At 48.4% G+C, this 20,023-nt stretch overlaps 3 protein-coding genes and 1 pseudogene across 5 annotated transcripts in view; 2 read left to right on the top strand and 2 right to left on the bottom strand.

Moving 5' to 3' along the window:
- The first annotated feature begins 1,126 nt into the window (after nt 1–1,126).
- On the top strand, nt 1,127–4,802 carry LOC103238566 (DDIT3 upstream open reading frame protein). Of its 2 annotated transcripts, none has more exons than XM_008003778.3 (3): nt 1,127–1,191; nt 3,814–3,861; nt 4,553–4,752. In XM_008003778.3, the coding sequence occupies exons 1-2, from the start codon at nt 1,129–1,131 to the stop codon at nt 3,853–3,855; spliced, it is 105 nt and encodes a 34-aa protein (XP_008001969.2). In that variant the 5' UTR covers nt 1,127–1,128; the 3' UTR covers nt 3,856–3,861; nt 4,553–4,752. The 2 variants fall into 2 exon arrangements, with proteins under 2 accessions (XP_008001969.2, XP_008001971.2); XM_008003780.3 differs by having other exon boundaries at nt 1,129–1,191; nt 4,648–4,802.
- Nucleotides 4,597–5,480, top strand: DDIT3 (DNA damage inducible transcript 3). Its single transcript, XM_073020890.1, has 2 exons — nt 4,597–4,803; nt 4,892–5,480. Exons 1-2 carry the CDS (start codon nt 4,597–4,599, stop codon nt 5,261–5,263), a joined length of 579 nt encoding a protein of 192 aa, XP_072876991.1. The 3' UTR covers nt 5,264–5,480.
- The window catches only part of MARS1 (methionyl-tRNA synthetase 1), a 26,729-nt gene continuing 12,123 nt past the window's right edge, over nt 5,418–20,023 (bottom strand). Inside the window, exons 11-22 of one of the 2 annotated variants that reach the window (XM_037996884.2) lie at nt 16,830–16,904; nt 9,845–10,015; nt 9,610–9,705; nt 9,363–9,480; nt 8,755–8,968; nt 7,217–7,348; nt 7,013–7,117; nt 6,735–6,921; nt 6,084–6,155; nt 5,918–5,941; nt 5,737–5,829; nt 5,418–5,638 (exon numbers count right to left, since the gene is read on the bottom strand). In XM_037996884.2, coding sequence (XP_037852812.2) covers nt 5,492–5,638; nt 5,737–5,829; nt 5,918–5,941; nt 6,084–6,155; nt 6,735–6,921; nt 7,013–7,117; nt 7,217–7,348; nt 8,755–8,968; nt 9,363–9,480; nt 9,610–9,705; nt 9,845–10,015; nt 16,830–16,904 — 1,434 coding nt within the window. In that variant the 3' untranslated portion in view covers nt 5,418–5,491. The remainder of the gene's footprint in view (nt 5,639–5,736; nt 5,830–5,917; nt 5,942–6,083; nt 6,156–6,734; nt 6,922–7,012; nt 7,118–7,216; nt 7,349–8,754; nt 8,969–9,362; nt 9,481–9,609; nt 9,706–9,844; nt 10,016–16,829; nt 16,905–20,023) is intronic. The other variant, XM_037996885.2, reaches the window with a different exon arrangement.
- On the bottom strand, nt 10,900–10,998 carry LOC119624000 (U6 spliceosomal RNA; annotated as a pseudogene).

Here is a 20,023-nt window from a genome sequence, read left to right as displayed (position 1 = left end):
TGAGGGCTTAGCAACTCCAAGGTAAAAGTCAAGGGCGCTGTTGTGAGAGAAGCGGAAAATGACTACCAAGGGATTCCAGTTCCTCGGCCCCTTTTGGGAGATTTACGGGGCTAGACCACCCCGGTTTTTTTATTTGTTTTTCGTTTTCGGTGAAACGTAGTCTCGCTCTGTCACCCAGGCTGGAGTGCAGTGGCGCGATCTCGGTCACTGCAACATACGCCTCCAGGGTTCAAGTGATTCTCCTGCCTCAGCCTCCAGAGTAGCTGGGATTACAGGCGCGCATCACCACACCCGGCTAATTTTTGTATTTTTAGTAGAGATGGGGTTTCACCATGTTGGTCAGGCTGATCTGGAACTCCTGACCTCAAGTGATCCGCTCTCCTCAGCCTCCCAAAGTGCTGGGATTATAGGCATGAGTCACCGAGCCTGGAGACCTCTCTAAGAAGACTCGAGATGTCGACAATTCCAGTGGATGGATACCAACTTTCAAAGGAAAAGTTCAAAAGGCCTATATGACCATTAGCTGGGAGGGGCCAAGGAAAATGGGAGTCCCTTATAGTGGAGGTAAAACGGCGGCTAAAGCTAGGTGGGCGGAACAGCAGCTTCTGGGGGAGACAAGCGGCAAAGAGGCTCCACACAACCGACTACGGACGGCCAACGCTGATAGCCGTTGGGGCCGTTGGGCGCCGGGAGCTGGCGCCCCGCCCTCTCTCCTTTCCCCCACCCTCTGCACCTCCCACCACCCTCGTAGTCCCCTGCGCGTGCGCGTGCAGACACCGGTTGCCAAACATTGCATCATCCCCGCCCCCCTTTCCTCCCCTCCCCCCGCTACTCTCCCCTCCGCGCGCGCGCATGACTCACCCGCCGCCTCCGTGAAGCCTCGTGACCCAAAGCCACTTCCGGGTCCGACACTACGTCGACCCCCTAGCGAGAGGGAGCGACGGGGGCGGTTCTGCGGAGCTCCTGAGTGGCGGATACGAGGGACGAGGCGGGGCCAATGCCGGCGTGCCACTTTCTGATTGGTAGGTTTTGGGGTCCCGCCCCTGAGAGGAGGGCAAGGCCATGGTAAAAGATTACAGCTAGGTGCTCCCGAGGTCAGAGGCTTCAGTCTAAGGCACTGAGCGTATCATGTTGAAGATGAGCGGGTGGCAGCGACAGAGCCAAAATCAGAGCTGGAACCTGAGGAGAGAGGCGAGTACTGACTCCCATCTGCCCTTTACCCTCCCGTCTCCTCAGAGTTGGGGCGTCCGCTCTTTAGGATTGGCCTCACGCCTCCACAGTGAAGTCAGGGACCGTCCGAGAGAGGAATGGGGAGAGTCCCTTATTCTGGGGTGGTGCTTACAAACCCCCATTGCTTCGGACGACAGCGTCTCTCCACCCCTGCCCGGAGCCGGAGCATGGGCCCTGCTCTGTGCTGCTGGGCAAAGGGACCTCGGCTGCCCTAGGGAAATTCATTCTCTCCCGTAGCCAACTTCAGGCCACCTCGTTAGGCCTGTCCGGGGGGAGGCAGCAGGACACACCCCCGCTCTAAGACTGAGTTACCATCGCTCAAGCCGTTTCCGCCCGTTCGCCACCATCGGCCTTCTCCCTACCCTACCCCCAATCCTGTCTCAGTCTCAGTGTCTCTGGTGTCAGCATGGCCACCTCGGTAGCTGGGGCTACTGGACCCTGCAGGACTGAAAGGAGAACCTTGACACAAGCCTTTGGAAGGGGTGCCGATGGACAGGGAGCGGTGTGTTTTCCCTTTGCCGTAGAGGTCTCTGGGCCTCCCGCACAAGAGAGCAGCCTGGATCTCTTAAGTGTAGGAGGCCATTTGGGGTCTCCCCAGCGTATCGTCCTTCCCTCGGGATTAGTCCCTGCCTGTTTAACCCGGTCCTGTCTCCCAGCTAATCTCTGTGTAACCATTGCATCAGGCCAGCCCCCTGTTTGGCTCTGCAGCCTTCTGACCTGAGGCTCCACTGCTGATGAAAGCCAAGTCCCACACACTGGAAGGCAAGGGAGGGTTCCCCAGGGAGGACAGCCCTGCAGAGAAATATTTCGGGCAGTATTGCATCTCCAGTCCCTAGGGATCGGCAGCTGCCACTCCGCGTCTGCCCCTTCCCTGTAAGAGAGTTTGGGGGGAATTCATTCATTCTTAACAAATACTTAATGAGAACCTACTGTGTGCCAAACAGTTTGGGGCTCAGGGAACATCCGTGAGCAAGAGGAAAAAATCATCTCAGTGGGAGGCCTACAGTAAACAAAATATAAGTGCCATGGAGAAAGCTAAAGCAGAGAAAGTAATGGAGAATGTTCAGGATGGAGGTTACTGTGTTACATCAGGTGGTCAGGAATTACCTTAGGTAATTCCTCCTCTCAAAACCCTCCAATGACTTCCCTGACATGAAATAGGAAGTCATTGGAGAGTTTTGAGCAGAGGAATGACCTGTTTTAAAAGGTTCACTCAGGCTGCTGTATGGTGAATAGACTTACGGAGGGATGGCAAGAGAAGAAATGGGAAGACCTGCCATCAGGAAGTTTCTGCAGTAATTGAGAGATGGTGGTGAACTGATCTAGATTGGAAAGAATGGAATTAGAAGTGTTTAGATTCTTCTAAGCAAAGTTTTAAAAACTCATTTTTAAAGAATGAGTTAAGGGCCAGGCATGGTGGCTCATGCCTGTAATCCCAGCACTTTAGGAGACCAGAGGAGTGGATCACACGAAGTCAGGAGTTCAGGAGTTCAAGACCAGCCTGGCCAACATGGTGAAACCCCATCTTTACTAAAAATACAAAAATCAGCCAGGCATGGTAGTGCATGCCTGTAATCCCAGCTACTCAGGAGACTGAGGCAGGAGAATCGCTTGAACCCAGGAGGCAAAGGTTGCAGAGTGGAGATTGTGCCACTGCCCTCCAGCCTGGGCAAAAAGAGGGAGACCCGTCTCAAAAAAAAAAAAAAAAAAAGTTAAAATGTGCTAGTACTTTGGATTGCAGGGTGTGAGAGAAGAGGAATGAAGGATGATACCAAGGTTTTTAGCTTAAGCAACTAGAGTTGTCATCTGAGATGGGGATGACCTTGGAAGGGGAAAATCAACAAGTTTGCACATAGTCTTAGGTGCCTATTAGACATTGAAAAAGAAATGGCAAGTAGGCAGTAGACAGCAGAGTCGGAAGTTCTGGAAGAGGTCCAGACTGGAAATATACATTTGGAGGATGTCAGTGTGGGAATGGAGTTAGGAAAATGCTACGATTTGTTCCCTTCCCTATAGTTTAGTCTTTACCCTGGCAGGTTTAAGGCCTGCCTTGAATTTAGAGAAAGCTGAGTTGGCCAGAACTTTGCTATTATGTAACCAGGACTACAAATGTCAGCAACTAAAAATAAAGTCAGGCCCTACTCTGCCCTTGGAAATGGCTACAGGGACCAAGTATGCATACCCCACAAGACCAGAAGTAAGGACGGACCAGTAGGAGGCTGGAGATAAAAGAAAAATAAGGGCCCAGCATGGTGGCTCACGCCTATAATCCCAGCACTTTGGGAGGCGAGTGGATCACAAGGTCAAGAGATGGAGACCATCCTGGTCAACACAGTGAAACCCCATCTCTACTAAAAACACAAAAATTAGCTGGGCACGGTGGTACGCACCTGTAGTCCCAGCTACTTGGGAGGTTGAGGCAGAAGAATCGCTTGACCCTGGAGGCAGAGGTTGCAGTGAGCCGAGATTGCGCCACTGCACTCCAGCCTGGCAACAGAGCGAGACTCCGTCTCAAAAGAGAAGAAAAATAAGTTGCCTCTCCCCCTTCCAAAAATGGCTAACATTTCTCTTTGTTGCCTACAGTGTTCAAGAAGGAAGTGTATCTTCATACATCACCACACCTGAAAGCAGGTAAACTTAACCTACCCTTTCCCAAAACCAAGTCCTAAGAGATGCTGCTTAGCCTCCTTTTGCTGAGACCCTAAGAGATTATGAAAAGACCTAGAGAAGGTGGGAGAGGAGGGTTTGAATCTGAGCAAGCTTTTGCTATCAGGCTGTCTATTCTCCTGGCTTGCTCCTACAAGGTGAGCAAACCACTTTTCTTAAAGAATGTCCTAATGGAAAGATGGTCCTCAAAGAAAGCCCCAACAAAGACAACTGGTTTGCCTTACCAGTCTTCAGTCAGGGTTAAACTTTCACTAGTCTTCAGTCCCACTTGCGAACTCTATTGATAGTTTCCAGGAGCAATTACCAGGTCATTTGTGCTCCCTTCTCCTGTGTGGGGAGCTCAGGGAAATAGTCCTTCAGCTCAGCCTAACCTTGATGGGGACAGGAATTTGACTAGTCCTCCAGATCCCCTAAGCATGGATATCCAGGCACTTTGCTTCTTCAAGTCCTGGGCAAAAGCAAGGAGGGAATATTAATATAAACTAGGGGTTGATAAATTTTAAAGGGCAGGATAATAAATATTTTAGATGTTAAGAGCCCTATAGTCTCTAGCGTGACTCTTCATCTCTGCCACTGTAGCACCAAAGCAGCCATAAACAATATGTAAATAAACAGATGTGGCTGTATTCCAATACAACTTTACCTACAAAAACAGGCATCAGACCAGCTTGCCAACCTGTGGCGTAGACTGTTTGCTACATGGAGCTCGTTCCAGCCACTCCCCATTACCCTGCAAATGTGCTTTTCCAGACTGATCCAACTGCAGAGATGGCAGCTGAGTCATTGCCTTTCTCCTTCGGGACACTGTCCAGCTGGGAGCTGGAAGCCTGGTATGAGGACCTGCAAGAGGTCCTGTCTTCAGATGAAAATGGGGGTACCTATGTCTCACCTCCTGGAAATGAAGAGGTAAGAATGCTAGGCCTAAAGCTAAAGGGGGATGTTACCTTTTCCTTCTCAATTAATATCTACGTTCCCTTTCCTCATTTCCTTGAAGGAAGAATCAAAAACCTTTACCACTCTTGACCCTGCTTCACTGGCTTGGCTGACTGAGGAGGAGCCAGAACGAGCAGAGGTCACAAGCACCTCCCAGAGCCCTCGCTCTCCAGATTCCAGTCAGAGCTCCCTGGCTCAGGAGGAAGAGGAGGAAGACCAAGGGAGAACCAGGAAACGGAAACAGAGTGGCCATTCCCCAGCCCGGGCTGGAAAGCAGCGCATGAAGGAGAAAGAACAGGAGAATGAAAGGAAAGTGGCACAGCTAGCTGAAGAGAATGAACGGCTCAAGCAGGAAATCGAGCGCCTGACCAGGGAAGTAGAGGCGACTCGTCGAGCTCTGATCGACCGAATGGTGAATCTGCACCAAGCATGAACAATTGGGAGCATCAGTCTTCCACTCAGGCCACACTACCCACCTTTCCCAGAAGTGGCTACTGACCACCCTCTCACTAGTGCCAATGATGTGACCCTCAATCCCACATATTCACGGGGAAGGCTTGGAGTAGACAAAAGGAAAGGGTCTCAGCTTGTATATAGAGATTGTACATTTATTTATTACTGTCCCTCTCTATTAAAGTGACTTTCTATGAGCCAAGGTCTTTTACTTTTTCTTCTTGCCTTTAGGGGCTTCAGGGGGTTTCCCCTCAGCTACAGCCAACTGTTTCTTTAGATCCAAGAGTTTCACCACCTCCGCAGCAACATGGTTCTTGTCTGCCTTTTGTGCTTTCAGTTCTCGGACAATGTTGCCCTAAGATAAAGGGGGGTGGGAAGGGTAACAGTGAGGCAAGAAAAAGATCTATTTAGGATTCAGCTTGTCCAGTGTCCCACAGGGCTTAAGCTTCATACTTGTTTTGTCACTTCATCCATCAGCGCTTGTATCTGCTGTGGCCCGGCTGTTGTAACAGTCTCTATAACTGCTGGCTTTGGGGATGTTTTTGCCTGGAGGACAACAACAAGTTAGCACCAGCAACCATAAATATCCCCTAACCTCCAGTTTTATACAGCATCTCAGAGGGAAAGTGATTACCTTTAAGTCGAAGGTCTCTTCTAGCTAAGACAGGAAAGAAAAACTAAGTGAGGAAGCAGCAGGGCCAAAAGATGGAAAGAGTGATGGGTGAGGACTACTTAGGGAAATTAGGGAAGTGATGCTGTGGCTGTTGTGGAGCGAGGGCACAGCCTTTAGCTTTTCTCACCTGGCCCCCTCCAAAGCGCTGCCTTAAACTTTCAATCTGGTCATTTTCCAATTTTTGGAACAAGGGACTGACCTGTAAAAAAAAAAGTTCCAGAAACATCTGCTGATTAGATACAGCCTCTCCCAGACTATACAGATGACCTCTCCAACCCCAATCTCTGATATATTTTAGAAAGAACGAGCATAACACTGAGCTAGTATCTGCTGATTTTAGGAAATCAGCAGTAGCTTTCCCTGTGAAACCCCAAATAATTTACAGGGACAAAGATTCTTTAAGCGCTCTAAGGATGCTAGGCTGATCCAGAAGTTTAGCGATATACTTACTTTTTCATTTTGTGTCAAAGAGGAAATGGCTATTTCCTCTTTTTCACTGCCCACTATCTGCTAGCATTGTGGAGACTAGGTGACCAGTGTTTCTTCAAATATCTGTCTACCAGTTAGTTGTGTGTGCCAGGTTCTGGTTTCTGGCATGAAGAACAATGAAGATGTACAGATAATTCTGAACTTGTGAATGACTACCAAGGACTTTATATCAGAAACTTGAGTCCCATGACCAAAGTAACACTGGAGAGATGTTAGGTCTTCTCTCACCCACTCCAAAAGCTGCATAGCAAAAGTGTCAATTTTAAGACAGGCTGGCTCTTCCACCTACTGTGCCAATCTGGTGTCCTGCTGGTAAGGTACACAGGAAGTTTGTCAGCAGGATACTGCAGGCTGGAGGTGGGAGCTGCAGCTGGGCCTGGATTGTGGCACTAACCGTGGGCATGTAAGGCTGAAGCATGACAGAGAGCAAGGCAGCTATATTCACTGCCAAGCCAGTCACTGTGCCTGCCCGTTGCCTGAGGAAGAAGAGATATTAGTCAAGACCTCCAGGAGGATACAGCTTACAAGCCACTTTATTCCTTTAGCCAACCCTCCCCGCTTACCTACCTGTCAGCCTCACTGCCTTTAATCCGCTTCCAGGGCTCATTCACCTGAATGTATTGGTTGCCATGTCGAGATATGGTGAGGATACTGCGCAAGGCATCCCGGATCCTGGGAAGGGAGGAAGCAGGCCAAGGTGTAATGTCCTACAGGGACCCATACAAGGCTCTCAACACACCAGCAGATGAGACAGAGATGTCAGTTACTTACCGAACCTTCTCAAGCAGCTGGTGATAGTGCTGGAGCTCCAGAGTGACATGGGCCAGCAGGCGCTGATCATCAGGGGTGAGCACCATCTCAGGCACATAGCCCCCAAAGAACTTAGACACAAACATCCCAGCTCTTGGTTGGGAGTAGGAAAGGAGAAGTGGAAAAAAGAGGGGAAGTTATTATCCAGTCTCCTCCTTAGAATTTGACCCCATTTCCACAACTGTACATTCTCTCAGGATTCCTGCCTAGAACAGGTAACTCCTGGCTCCCTTAAGCCAGTAGACGAGGCTTAACAAATGAATTATTTACTGTCTCTCCCCTAAGAATCTGACTCTGCACCTAAAAAAACCTGATTAAGTTAAACAACTCTATTTCTTATTTTTAAGAAGTCATTACTCAAAATGACCAAGCTGAAATATGTGTTAATTGCTATCAAACAAATACTCTAGGTAAGGACTTTTTTTTTTTTTTTTTGAGGAGTCTCGCTCTGTTGCCCAGGCTGGAGCACAGTAGCATGATCTTGGCGCACTGCAATCTGCCTCCCGGGTTCAGGTGATTCTCCTGCCTCAGCCTCCTGAGTAGCTGGGATTACAGATGTGCGCCACCATGCTCGGCTAATTTTTGTATTTTTAGTGGAGACAGGGTTTCACCAGGTTGGCCAGGCTGGTCTCGAACTCCTGTAGGTAAGGACTATTTATTAAATGTGGTTAATGACCAAACCTGAAAGTGAGTAGCAGGACTGACCTATAAGGGTCCAGGGTTCAGAGAGCGTGACTAAAGAATCCTAAGCTACGGAGGATACTGCTTTAGATTGCAGAAGAGCTGAGATAGGCACCAATGATAGAATGAGCCTAAGGTAACAAAAACTCTGAGTATAGCAGAAGTCTTTTTTTTTTTTGAGACAGGATCTCCCTCTTTTGCCAAGGCTGGAGTGCAGGGGTACAAGCACTGCTCCACTGCAGCCTCAATCTCTCGAGCTCAAGAGACCATCCCGTCTCAGCATCCTGAGTGGCTGGGACTACAGGTGTGCGCCACCACATCTGGCTGACTATTTTTGTAGAAATGGGAGACTCATTATGTCAGTCAAGCAAGTCCTGGCCTCAAGTGATCCTCCTGCCTTGGCCTCCCAAAGTGCTGGGATTACAGACGTAAGGCACCATGCCCAGCCCACAGAAGCCTCCTACCCCCACACCAAAATAACCCTTTCTTCGGCCAAAGTTTTCATGATCTGCAGGTGAACTATTTTGCTAGGAGAGAATACATCTTCAATTCTACAAAGAACAGTAATAAGAACACAATTTACAAAAACCCACTTTATAACCAACTTTGCTAAATCACATCTCTATAGTTAACTGTTCCATCAAGCATACATAGCCTCATATGTGCTAGGAACAGATCCCAATTAATAGAAATCAACTTTCCACACTGTCCTCACAGCCTCCTGCCCATTTTCTAGTTTTCTCCACATTCCCATCTCCTGAGGGAAAATGAGCCCCACCCCAGCTCACTGCTAACTCTGACCCCTTACCAATTCCCACCTGTTGATGAAGTTGCCCAGGTTGTTAAGCAGCTCAGAATTATTCTTCAGCAGCAGGTCCGTCCAGGAGAAAGCACTGTCCTGGCCCTCAGGCCGAATGTATAGCAGATAGAAGCGCCAGATGTCGGCAGGGATCCCCGTGTCCTGGGCCATGTCCCCAAACACTCCCACACCCCGGCTCTTAGAGAATTTCCCATCCTCATAGTTCAGGTACTCTGGACAGAGGAGAATGAGAACTATCTGTTCAAATCACATCCTTCCCCTCTCTAGCCCACTAACTCTTCCTTCTTTCCTCTTTCTAACCTCAACTATGGTTGTCTAGCAACATTTCTCCTTAACGGGCTGGTATGCTCAGATTTTGGGAGTCCCTTCCTATCCATTCTGGCCCTTTTTTGTCTTTGCTTGTATCTACTACAGAGTTTTAGCTTTGGACTTTTGCTTTCTTCAGGTTCTTGTTTCATTTCTCTAGGTTGAGTTCTCATTTTAATTATTTTCTATTTCATCTCAACTCCTAACTCAAGACAGCAGCTCTCTAAGATCTTTTTCCAAGTACTGCCTCAACCCTCATTTCCTATGAACACCCCATCAGTAGTCTTCCAGGGTACTTACCTGTAGCAATGAGGTGGCTGACCAAGGTATAGTTATCCTCAGCTCCTAGGGCTGAGCAAGGAAAGACTATGCCATGGAAAGGAACATTGTCTTTGGCCATGAACTGATATAGGTCCACCTAAGGGAATGTAGTTAGGAGAGATTTCCTGAGACCTTCTTCAAAGGCCAGGAGACCAGACACCCAACCCTAACACCCACACCCTACCGCCTACCCTCCCCATGCACAGCCTAACCAAGAACTGCTCACTTGCTCTGGGTTCTTCCACCATCTCTCCCACTGGTCTGTGTAGTTGGCTGTGATGGACAAATAGCCAATAGTGGCATCAAACCAGACATAGAATACCTGGAGGTCAGGAGGAGGTAAACATGTTAGGGACCAATCCAAAGTCTCAAACTGAAACAAGACATAATCAGCAGTCTATTCTGCTAGCCCAGGGTCTCAACACCAAGGCTGAATGATATGAATAAAAAAGGGTTTTTACCTTGTCTTCAAAACCTTCTAAGGGTACAGGGGTTCCCCATTTGAGGTCTCGGGTTATACAGCGTGGCTTAAGGCCATCCCGAAGCCAAGAGCGGGTGATAAACCGGGCATTGGGAGTCCAGTCACTGCCAGGCAATGTCCTCCCCAACCACTCCTCCAGTCGCTTCTCCAGCTGAGATAACGGAGAAAGACAAGAGGGTTGATTTAGGAAAGTCTCGTATATGGTTAGCATAAGGATAAACACATACAACCTTTTTGGAGCACAATTTGGCAATATATAACTTTTTTTTTTTGGAGACAGAGTCTAGTTCTGTCGTCCAGACTAGAGTGCAGTGGTGCAATCACAATCACAGCTCACTGCAGCCTAAACCTCCTGGGCTCAAACAATCCTCCTACCTCATCCTCCGCAGTAGCTGGGACCACAGGTGCACACCACCATGTCAGACTAATTTTTGTAACCGTTGTAGAAACAGGGTTTTGCCACATTGCTCAGGCTGGTCTTAAACTCCTGAACTCAAGCAATCTGCCCACCTCAGCCTCCAAAAGGGCTGGGACTACAGTTGTGAGCCACCATGCCCAGCCTTAACTAGATTTTTCACACACAGCCAGTGGCTTGCGCCTGTAATCCCAGCTACTCTGTTTTTTTGTTTTTGTTTTTGTTTTTGTTTTGAGACGGAGTCTCGCTGTGTCTCCCAGACTGGAGTGCAGTGGCACGATCTTGGCTCACTGCAAGCTCCACCTCCCAGGTTCACGCCTCAGCCTCCTGAGTAGCTGGGACTACAGGCACCCGCCACCACGCCCGGCTAATTTTTTGTATTTTTAGTAGAGACGGAGTTTCACCGTGTTAGCCAGGATGGTCTCGATCTCCTGACCTCGTGATCCACCCGCCTCGGCCTCCCAAAGTGCTGAGATTACAGGCATGAGCCACCACGCCCAGCCTAATCCCAGCTACTCTGAAGGCTGATGCAGGAGGATCACTTGAGGATGGGAGTTCATGACCATCCTGGGCAACACAGCAAAATCCTATCCCTAAAAAAAAATTTTTTTTTAATTTTTAAAAATATGGAACACTTCACAAGTTTGCATGTCATTCTTGTGCAGAGAACATGCTAATCTGCTCTATATCAGGGTCTCACTGTCACCCAGGCTGGAGTACAGTGGCACATCACGGCTCACTGCAGCCTCAACCTTCCGAGCTTAAGTGATCCTTCCACCTCAGCCTCTTGAGTAGCTGGCACGACAGGCATGTGCCACCACACCTGGTTAATTTTTGTATTTTTAGTAGAGATGGGTTTCACCAAGTTGCTCACCCCAGTCTCAAACTCCTGGGCTCAAGCAATTCTCCCGCCTCAGCCTCCCAAAGTGTTGGAAGTTGGAATTACAGGCATAAGCCACAGTGCCCAACCAATTTTTTCTTTTTTTTAATAGAGACAGGGTCTTGCTTTGTTGCCCAGGCTATTCTTGAACTCCTGGCTTCCAGCGATCCTCCTGCCTCAGCCTCCCAAAAGTGCTGGAATTATAGGCATGAACCACCATGGCCAGCCGAGGAAGTGCAAAACAGAAAAAAAAATTTTTTTTTTTTTCTTTTTTTTAGGTAGGGTATCATTCTGTTGCCCAGGCTGGTCTCAAACTCCCAGGCTCAAGCAATCCTCCAGTCTCGGCTTCCCAAAGCATTGGGATTACAGGTGTAAACTAGCATGCCCAACCAAAAAAAAAAATCTTTTTTTTTTGAGATGGATTCTCGCTCAGCTGCCCAGGCTGGAGTGCAGTGGCACGATCTTGGCTCACTGCAACCTCCCCACCCCCAAGTTCAAGCGATTCTCCTGCCTCAGCCTCCTAGGTAGCTGGGACTATAGGTGGGTACAACCAGACCCAGTTAACTTTTGTATTTTTAGTAGAGGTGAGGTTTCACCATGTTGGCCAGGATGGTCTTGATCTCTTGACCTCGTGATCCACCTGCCTTGGCCTCCCAAAGTGCTGGGATTACAGGCGTGAGTCACTACGCCCGGCCAAATTTTTTTTTAATTAGCCAGGCATGGTAGTACACGCCTATAGTCCCAACTACTCAGAAGGCTGAAGCAAAAGGATAACTGGAGCCTGGGAATTTGAAGGTGCAGTGAGCTATGATTATGCCACTGCACTCCAGCCTGGATGACAGAGACCCTGTCTCTAGAAAAAAATTTTGTTTGAACACACTTGACTATATACCCTTAGTCTAGGGGAGGAATCAGGATTGTCAACAAATCCTAAACTCTTTTTTTTTTTTTGAGACGGAGTCTCGCTCTGTCACCCAGGCTGGAGTGCAGTGGCCGGATCTCAGCTCACTGCAAGCTCCGCCTCCCGGGTTTACGCCATTCTCCTGCCTCAGCCTCCCGAGTAGCTGGGACTACAGGCGCCCGCCACCTCACCCGGCTAGTTTTTTTGTATTTTTTAGTAGAGACGGGGTTTCACCATGTTAGCCAGGATGGTCTCGATCTCCTGACCTCGTGATCCGCCTGTCTCGGCCTCCCAAAGTGCTTGGATTACAGGCTTGAGCCACCGTGCCCAACCACCTAAACTCTTTTTAATAGGTTATTTTTTTTGTAGACGTACCAGCAAAGCAATTCTGAAATAGTTTTAGGTGTATTGTAGGATTGAGCTAATAAGTAAATGTGCTGATGCTTATTGAGAACCAGGACACTTACAGTGGAAGAAGGTAGATAGAGACATGAAATAAATAAGAGAAAGTGACGAAGAACTCTGTGGGGATGGACTGAAATTGCAGGTGTCCATGTGAACCTAAAATAAATACCAACTGGCCGGGCGCGATGGCTCACGCCTGTAATCCCAGTACTTTGGGAGGCTGAGGCAGGTGGATCACCTGAGGTCAGGAGTTGGAGATCAGCCTGGTCAACATGGTGAAACCCCATCTCTACTAAAAATACAAAAAAAAATTAGCTGGGTGTGGTGGCAGGTGCCTGTGATCCCAGCTACTTGGGAGGCTGAGGCAGGAGAATTGCTTGAACCCTGGAGGTAGAGGTTGCAGTGAGCCAAGATCGTGCCACTGCACTCCAGCCTAGATGACAGCAATACCCTGTCTCAAAACAAACAAACAAACAACAACAACAAAAAAAACAAATACCAACTCTCTTTGCTGAAAGGTCCTAGTAGCAAAGATACCCAGTAGCAATGAGCACATCTACCACCTAGATTTCGGTATCTAATACTGTTCCCTACTAAATTAAACTCAAGGTTAGTGACACAGTTGATTTCAAGGCTGAACCAGATGAACCTAGAGTATCTTTTTATGCCACAAATTAAGGAAGGGTTCAAAAAATGATGGGAGATCTCAAAAGCAGAGAAGTCACCTTGAATACGTTCCTACTGATGAAATAAGTGACAATTTGAACATGAAAATAAATTTAGGACAGGAAAGGATTATAAGAAGTTGAAAAAAATAGGAATCCATGAGTCCATACTGATAATAAATAGCTAACTAAATTTTTTTTTTTTTTTTTTTTTTTTTGAGACGGAGTCTCGCTCTGTCGCCCAGGCTGGAGTGCAGTGGCCGGATCTCTGCTCACTACAAGCTCCGCCTCCCGGGTTCACGCCATTCTCCTGCCTCAGCCTCCCGAGTAGCTGGGACTACAGGCGCCCGCCACCTCGCCCGGCTAGTTTTTTGTATTTTTTTAGTAGAGACGGGGTTTCACCGGGTTAGCCAGGATGGTCTCGATCTCCTGACCTCGTGATCCGCCCGTCTCAGCCTCCCAAAGTGCTGGGATTACAGGCTTGAGCCACCGCGCCCGGCCATAGCTAACTAAATTTAAAAATAAATGGAGGGAGAAGGATAAATATAGAGGGTAGTGGTAGAGTTGGAAAATCACCATAATAAAGGTAAAAATTATCAATGAATGCTAAATTTAGAGGGAATACTTTGTTCATGAAGAGCAAAGTATTGCATTGTCTTAAAGTAGATTCCCACAAGGCTGGGTGTGGTGGTTCACGCCTGTAATCCCAACACTTTGGGAGGGCAAGGCGAGTGAATCACTTGAGGTCAGGAGTTTGAGACCAGCCTAGCCAACATGGTGAAACCCCATCTCTATTAAAAATACAAAAATTAGCCAGGTATGGTGGTATGTGCCTATAATCCCAGCTACTCGAAGGCTGAGATAGGAGAATCACTTGAACTTGGGAGGTGGAGGTTGCAGTGAGCTGAAATCATGCCGCTGCACTCCAGTCTGGGTGACACAGCAGGACTCCATCTCAAGAAAAGAAAAAAATAAAGTGTATTCCCAGACTGCTCATAAGTTACAATGGGGAAAACAGTAATTACACAATGGACAAACTGAATAACACCTGACCAAACAAAGTTAAGATTCCCAGTGAAGGGGATGGCCATCATGTGCCTCTGAAAAGGACACAGTCATTTATGTAGCATTCCAACCAAGAATGCAAAGCCTGAATCTAATCACGAGGAAACACCCAACAAACCCAACATGAGAACTATTATATTTTATGTATTTATTTATTTTTGAGATAGGGTCTCACTTTGTTGCCCAGACTGGAGTGAGTGGTGCAATCATGGCTCACTATAGCTTCCAGCTCCTCGGCTCAAAGCAACCCTCCTACCTTAGCCTCCTAAGTAGCTGGGGCCAGAGATGTGCACCACCATATTTGGCTAAATTTTTTTCTTCCTTTTTTTTTTTTTGAGACAGGGTCTCACTCTGTCGCCCAAGCTGCAGTGCAGTGTTTCAATCACGACTCACTACAGCCTCAAACCTTCCCAGGCTCAGGTGATCTTCCCACCTCAGCCTCCTGAATGGCCAGGACTACAGCCACACAAAACCACGCCCAGTTAACTTTTGTATTTTTTGTAGAGATGGGGTCTCACCATGTTGCCCAGGCTAGTCTCAAAGTCCTAGGCTCAAGTCATCCACCTACCTAGACTTTGCAAAGTGTTGGGATTAACATGTGAGCAACTGCGCCCAGGCCAGGATAATTGTTTCACGTTTGTAGAGTCAGAGTCTTGCCAAGTTGCTCAGGCTGGTCTCAAACCCCTGGGCTCAAGCAATCCTCCTGCTTCAGCCTCCCAAAGTAATGGAATTATAGGCGTGAGTCACTTCATGTGGCATTTAATTTTTTTTTTTTTTTTTGACATGGAGTCTCACTGTATCACCCAGGTTAGAGTGCAGTGGCACGATCTCGGCTCACTGCCAGTTCCACCTCCCGGGTTCACGCCATTCTCCTGCCTCAACCTCCCAAGTAGCTGGGACTACAAGCGCCCGCCACCACGCCCAGCTAATTTTTTGTATTTTTAGTAGAGACGGAGTTTCACCATGTTAGCCAGGATGGTCTCGATCTTCTGACCTCGTGATCCACCGGACTCAGCCTCCCAAAGTGCTGGGATTACAGGCGTAAGCCACCGCATCCGGCCTCGTGAGCCACTGCGCCTGACCTAATACTTTTATACTTTAGAGATAGGGTCTCACTCTGTTGCCCAGGCTGGAGTGTAGTGGCACAATCACAGCTCCCTGTAATGTCAAACTCCTGGCCTCAAATGATCCTCCCAACCTCAGCCTCTTACATAGCTGAGACTACAGGATCGCACCACCATACCTGGCTAATTTTTCATTTTTCGATTATTTTGTAGAGACAGTGTCTCACTATGTTTTCCAGGCTGGTTTCCAACTCCTGGCATCAACAGATCCTCCCACCTCAGCCTCCTACAGTGTTAGGATTACTGGCATGATGAGCCACTGTGCCCAGCCTATTTTTTTTTATTTTTTATTTTCTCCAAGCCAAGGGTACAGAAGGAGGAACACTGTATTTTAAAAAGGAGGTCAGGCTGGGCATGGTGGCTCACGCCTGTAATCCCAGCACTTTGGGAAGCTGAGGTGGGCCGATCACCTGAGGTCAGGAGTTCCAGACCAGCCTGGCCAACATGGTGAAACCCCGTCTCTACTAAAAATACAAAAATTAGCCAGGCATGGTGGCAGGTGCCTGTAATCCCAGCTACTTGGGAGCTGAGGCAGAGGAATTGCTTGAACCTGGGAGGCAGAGGTTGCAGTGAGCCGAGACTGTGCCATTACACTCCAGCGTGGGCAACAAGAGAGACGCTCCACTTCAAAAAAAAAAAAAAGGAGGTCAATGCTGGACACAGTTGTTCATGCTTGTAATCCCAACACATTTGCAGGCAGAGGCAGGAGAACTGCTTGAGCCCAAGAGTTTGACACCAGCCTGGGTAACATAGTGAGAACCAGTCTCTACAAAAACATTTTAAAAATTAATCAAGTGGCCCAGTGCGGTGGCTCATGCCTGTAATCCCAGCACTCTGGGAGGCTGAGGCAGGCAGATCACCTGAGGTCAGGAGATCGAGACCAGCCTGGTCAACATGGCAAAAACCTGTCTCTACTAAAAATACAAAAATTAGCCAGGCATGGTGGGGGGGGGTGCCTGTAATCCCAGCTACTCGGGAGGCTGACTCAGGAGAATCGCTTGAACCCAGGAGGCGGTTGCAGTGAGCCAAGTTTGTGCCACTGCACTCCAGCCTGGGCAACAAAAGTGAAACTCTGTCTAAAAAAAAAAAAAAAAATCAGTCAGGCATGGTACTTGGGAGGCTGAGGGGAGAGGATTGATTGGTCCCAGGAGATCAAGGCTGCAGTGAGCTATGATCATGCCACTGTATTCCAGCTTAGGTGACAGAGTGAGAACCTATCCTTTAAAAAAAAAAAAAAAAGAAAAAAGAGAGAGACATAAAAATACTTTTACATGCATATGACATTTCTGAATAGACACAAAGGAAAATGAGTAGTAAATACCTCTCGCAAGTGGGCCTGGAGCTTTTACTTTGTGCCTTTTAATCTATTTCATCTCTTGACAATAATATGTACAATTATTAATGGAAATTTAAAACATTTAAGAGTAATCTGCTCTCAGTATCTGTGGCTAAGGCAGAGGGGACAGAAGAGGCCTCCTGAAAACTAGGTTAGAGAGAAAAGCTCACTTACCTTAGGCAGGTCTAGAAACAGGTGATGGGTCGACTGCACCACGGGGCATGATCGGCAGACTTTACACTGAGGCTTCTGTGAAGGAAAATTCCAGAGGACAGATCAGGCCTGCAGGCCAGGGGAGTGGTCCAGGCAAGGGGAGGAGCAGAGAGGGATGAGCTCCTCAATCTGCCATCTAGTTTAGCTTCATGCTCACACCCCAAACTATGTGGCCTGCTCTAAACATGGAGACTCAAATCTTCTCAGTATAACTCCATTTGTTCCTCAGAGTTTCAGATCTCTGTCCCATCACACCAGAGTAGAAAAAGCGTTCTCTGAGCACAGGCTAGGTACAGAGCACTGCACTGTACTTGACTGTGTGAGGGGAGGAAGGAGTGACAAAGTAAAAACACAGCCCCTCTCTTTGAGGAAGCTACAAGTGAGGGAGAGATGACTTGTCTAAGAAACAAGCGTGGGCCAGGCGCGGTGGCTCAAGCCTGTAATCCCAGCACTTTGGGAGGCCGAGATAGGCGGACCACGAGGTCAGGAGATCAAGACCATCCTGGCTAACACGGTGAAATCCCGTCTCTACTAAAAAATACAAAAAACTAGCCGGGCGAGGTGGCAGGCGCCTGTAGTCCCAGCTACTTGGGAGGCTGAGGCAGGAGAATGGCGGGAACCCAGGAGGCGGAGCTTGCAGTGAGCTGAGATCCGGCCACAGCACTCCAGCCTGGGCGACAGAGCGAGACTCCGTCTCAAAAGAATTAAAAAAAAAAAAAAAGAAAAAGAAAAGAAACAAGTGTGGGCCAGGCGCGATGGCTCACGCCTGTAATTCCAGCATTTTAGGAGGCCGAGGTGGGGGGATCATGAGGTCAAGAGATTGAGACCAGCCTGGCCAACATGGTGAAACCTCATCTCTACTAAAAATACAAAAATTAGCTGGGCGTGGTGGCATGCACCTGTAGTCCCAGCTACTCGGGACGCTGAGGCAGGAGAATTGCTTGAACCTGAGAGATGGAGGTTGCAGTGAGCCAAGATCGCGCCACCACATTCCAGCCTGGTGACAGAGCAGACTCCGTCTCAAAAAAAAAGAAAAAGAAAAAGAAACAAGTGTGGCCAAGCACCGTGGCTCAGGCCTGTAATTCCAACACTTTGGGAGGCTGAGGCAGGTGGAACACCTGAAGTCAGGAGTTCAAATCCAGCCTGGCCAGCACGGTGAAACCGCGTCTCTACTAAAAATACAAAATTTAGCCAGGTTTGGTAGTGCGTGCCTGTAATCCCAGTTACTCAGGAGGCTGAGGCAGGAGAATCGCTTGAACCTGGGTGGTGGAGGTTGCACTGAGCCAAGATCACGCCATTGCACTCCAGCCTGGGCAACAAGAGTAAAACTCCATCTCACAAAAAAAAACCAAAACAAAAAAGAAACAAGTGCAGATCTTTACAGAGTAAATTTATTTGTGTGGCATAAACTGACTGTATAAACATGGAAGGGTGATGGCTAATGGAGGTTGATCTGCCCGCCTCAGCCTCCCAAAGTGCTGGGATTATAGGCGTGAGCCACCGTGCCTGGCTTTTTTGTTGTTGCTTTTTTTTGAGACAGTCTCGCCCTGTCACCCAGGCTGGAGTGCAGTGACAGTCTCAGCTTACTGAAACCTCCACCTCCCAGGTTTTTAAGAGACTATCTGCCTCAGCCTCCCTAGTAGCTGGGATTACAGGCACGCACCACCACACCCAGCTAATTTTGTATTTTTAGTAGAGGTGGGGTTTTGCCATGTTGGTCAGGCTGGTCTGAACTCCTGACCTCAGGTGATCCGCCCACCTCAGCCTCCCAAAGTCCTGGGATTACAAGTGTGAGCCACCACACCTGGTCCCAAGTGAGTTTTGATCTGAGTTTTTGAAGGTGAGAAATTATAATTCTCTCAGGACCTCTCTCCTGAACTCCATATGCCTAATATCCAACTGTCTACCTAACTTCTCTGCCTGGATATCTAACAGGCATCTCAAGCTTAACAAACCCAAACAGTATGGCTGCATCCCACCTGAAAGCCTGTTCTCCTCACTCAAGTTCACAGGTGGTACTACCATCTACCCAGGCCAAAAACCTACAAGGCATCTTTTTCCTGACCATCCCAAATTCCAGTCTATCCAACTCCGTAGAGTTTACCTCCAAAAATATACCTCAAGTCTATTTTTTTATTTTCCATTTCTAGTGCTACTAACCTAGTGCAAGCCACCATCATCCCATTTCTGGGTTGTAGCCTTGTAGCCTCCAAATCCTTCTCCATACTTTTTTTTTTTGGGAGGGGAGGAGGGAGGACAGTCTTGCTCTGTCACCCAGGCTGGAATACAGTGGCAATCTTGGCTCACTGCAACCTCCGCCTCCCAGGTTCAAGAGATTCTCCTACCTCAGCCTCCCAAGTAGCTGGGATTACAGGTGTGTGCCACCATGGCCTGGATAATTTTTGTGTGTGGTTTTTTTTTTTTTTTTTTTTTAGATAGAGTCTTACTTTGTAACCCAGGCTGGAGTGCAGTGGCGCAATCTCGGCTCACTGCAACTTCTGCCTCCCAGGTTCAAGTGATTCTCAAGCCTCAGCCTCCCAAGAAGCGGGGATTATAGGGGTCTGCCACCACACCCAGATAATTTTTGTATTTTTTTAGTAGAGACGGGGTTTCACCATGTTGGCCAGGCTGGTCTTGAACTCCTGACCTCAAGAGTGATCTGCCTAGGCCGGGCGCGGTGGCTCAAGCCTGTAATCCCAGCACTTTGGGAGGCTGAGACGGGCGGATCACGAGGTCAGGAGATCGAGACCATCCTGGTTAACATGGTGAAACCCCGTCTCTACTAAAAAAATACAAAAAACTAGCCGGGCGAGGTGGCGGGCGCCTGTAGTCCCAGCTACTCGGGAGGCGGAGGCAGGAGAATGGCGTGAACCCGGGAGGCGGAGCTTGCAGTGAGCTGAGATCCGGCCACTGCACTCCAGCCTGGGCGGCAGAGCAAGACTCCGTCTCAAAAAAAAAAAAAAAAAAAAAGAGTGATCTGCCCAACTCAGCCTCCCAAAGTGCTGGGATTACAGGCGTGAGCCACCGCACCTGGCCATTTTTGTATTTTTAGTAGAGACAGGGTTGCCATGTTACAGCCAGGCTGGTCTCGAACTCGTGGCTTCAAGTGATCCACCCGGCTTGGCCTCCCAAATTGCTGGCATTATAGGTATGAG

The sequence above is a fragment of the Chlorocebus sabaeus genome, chromosome 11, assembly GCF_047675955.1.
Source record: "Chlorocebus sabaeus isolate Y175 chromosome 11, mChlSab1.0.hap1, whole genome shotgun sequence".
Classification (NCBI taxonomy): Eukaryota; Metazoa; Chordata; class Mammalia; order Primates; family Cercopithecidae; genus Chlorocebus; species Chlorocebus sabaeus.
Note: the sequence above shows the minus strand (reverse complement) of the source record. Positions and strands in the feature narration are given on the sequence as shown.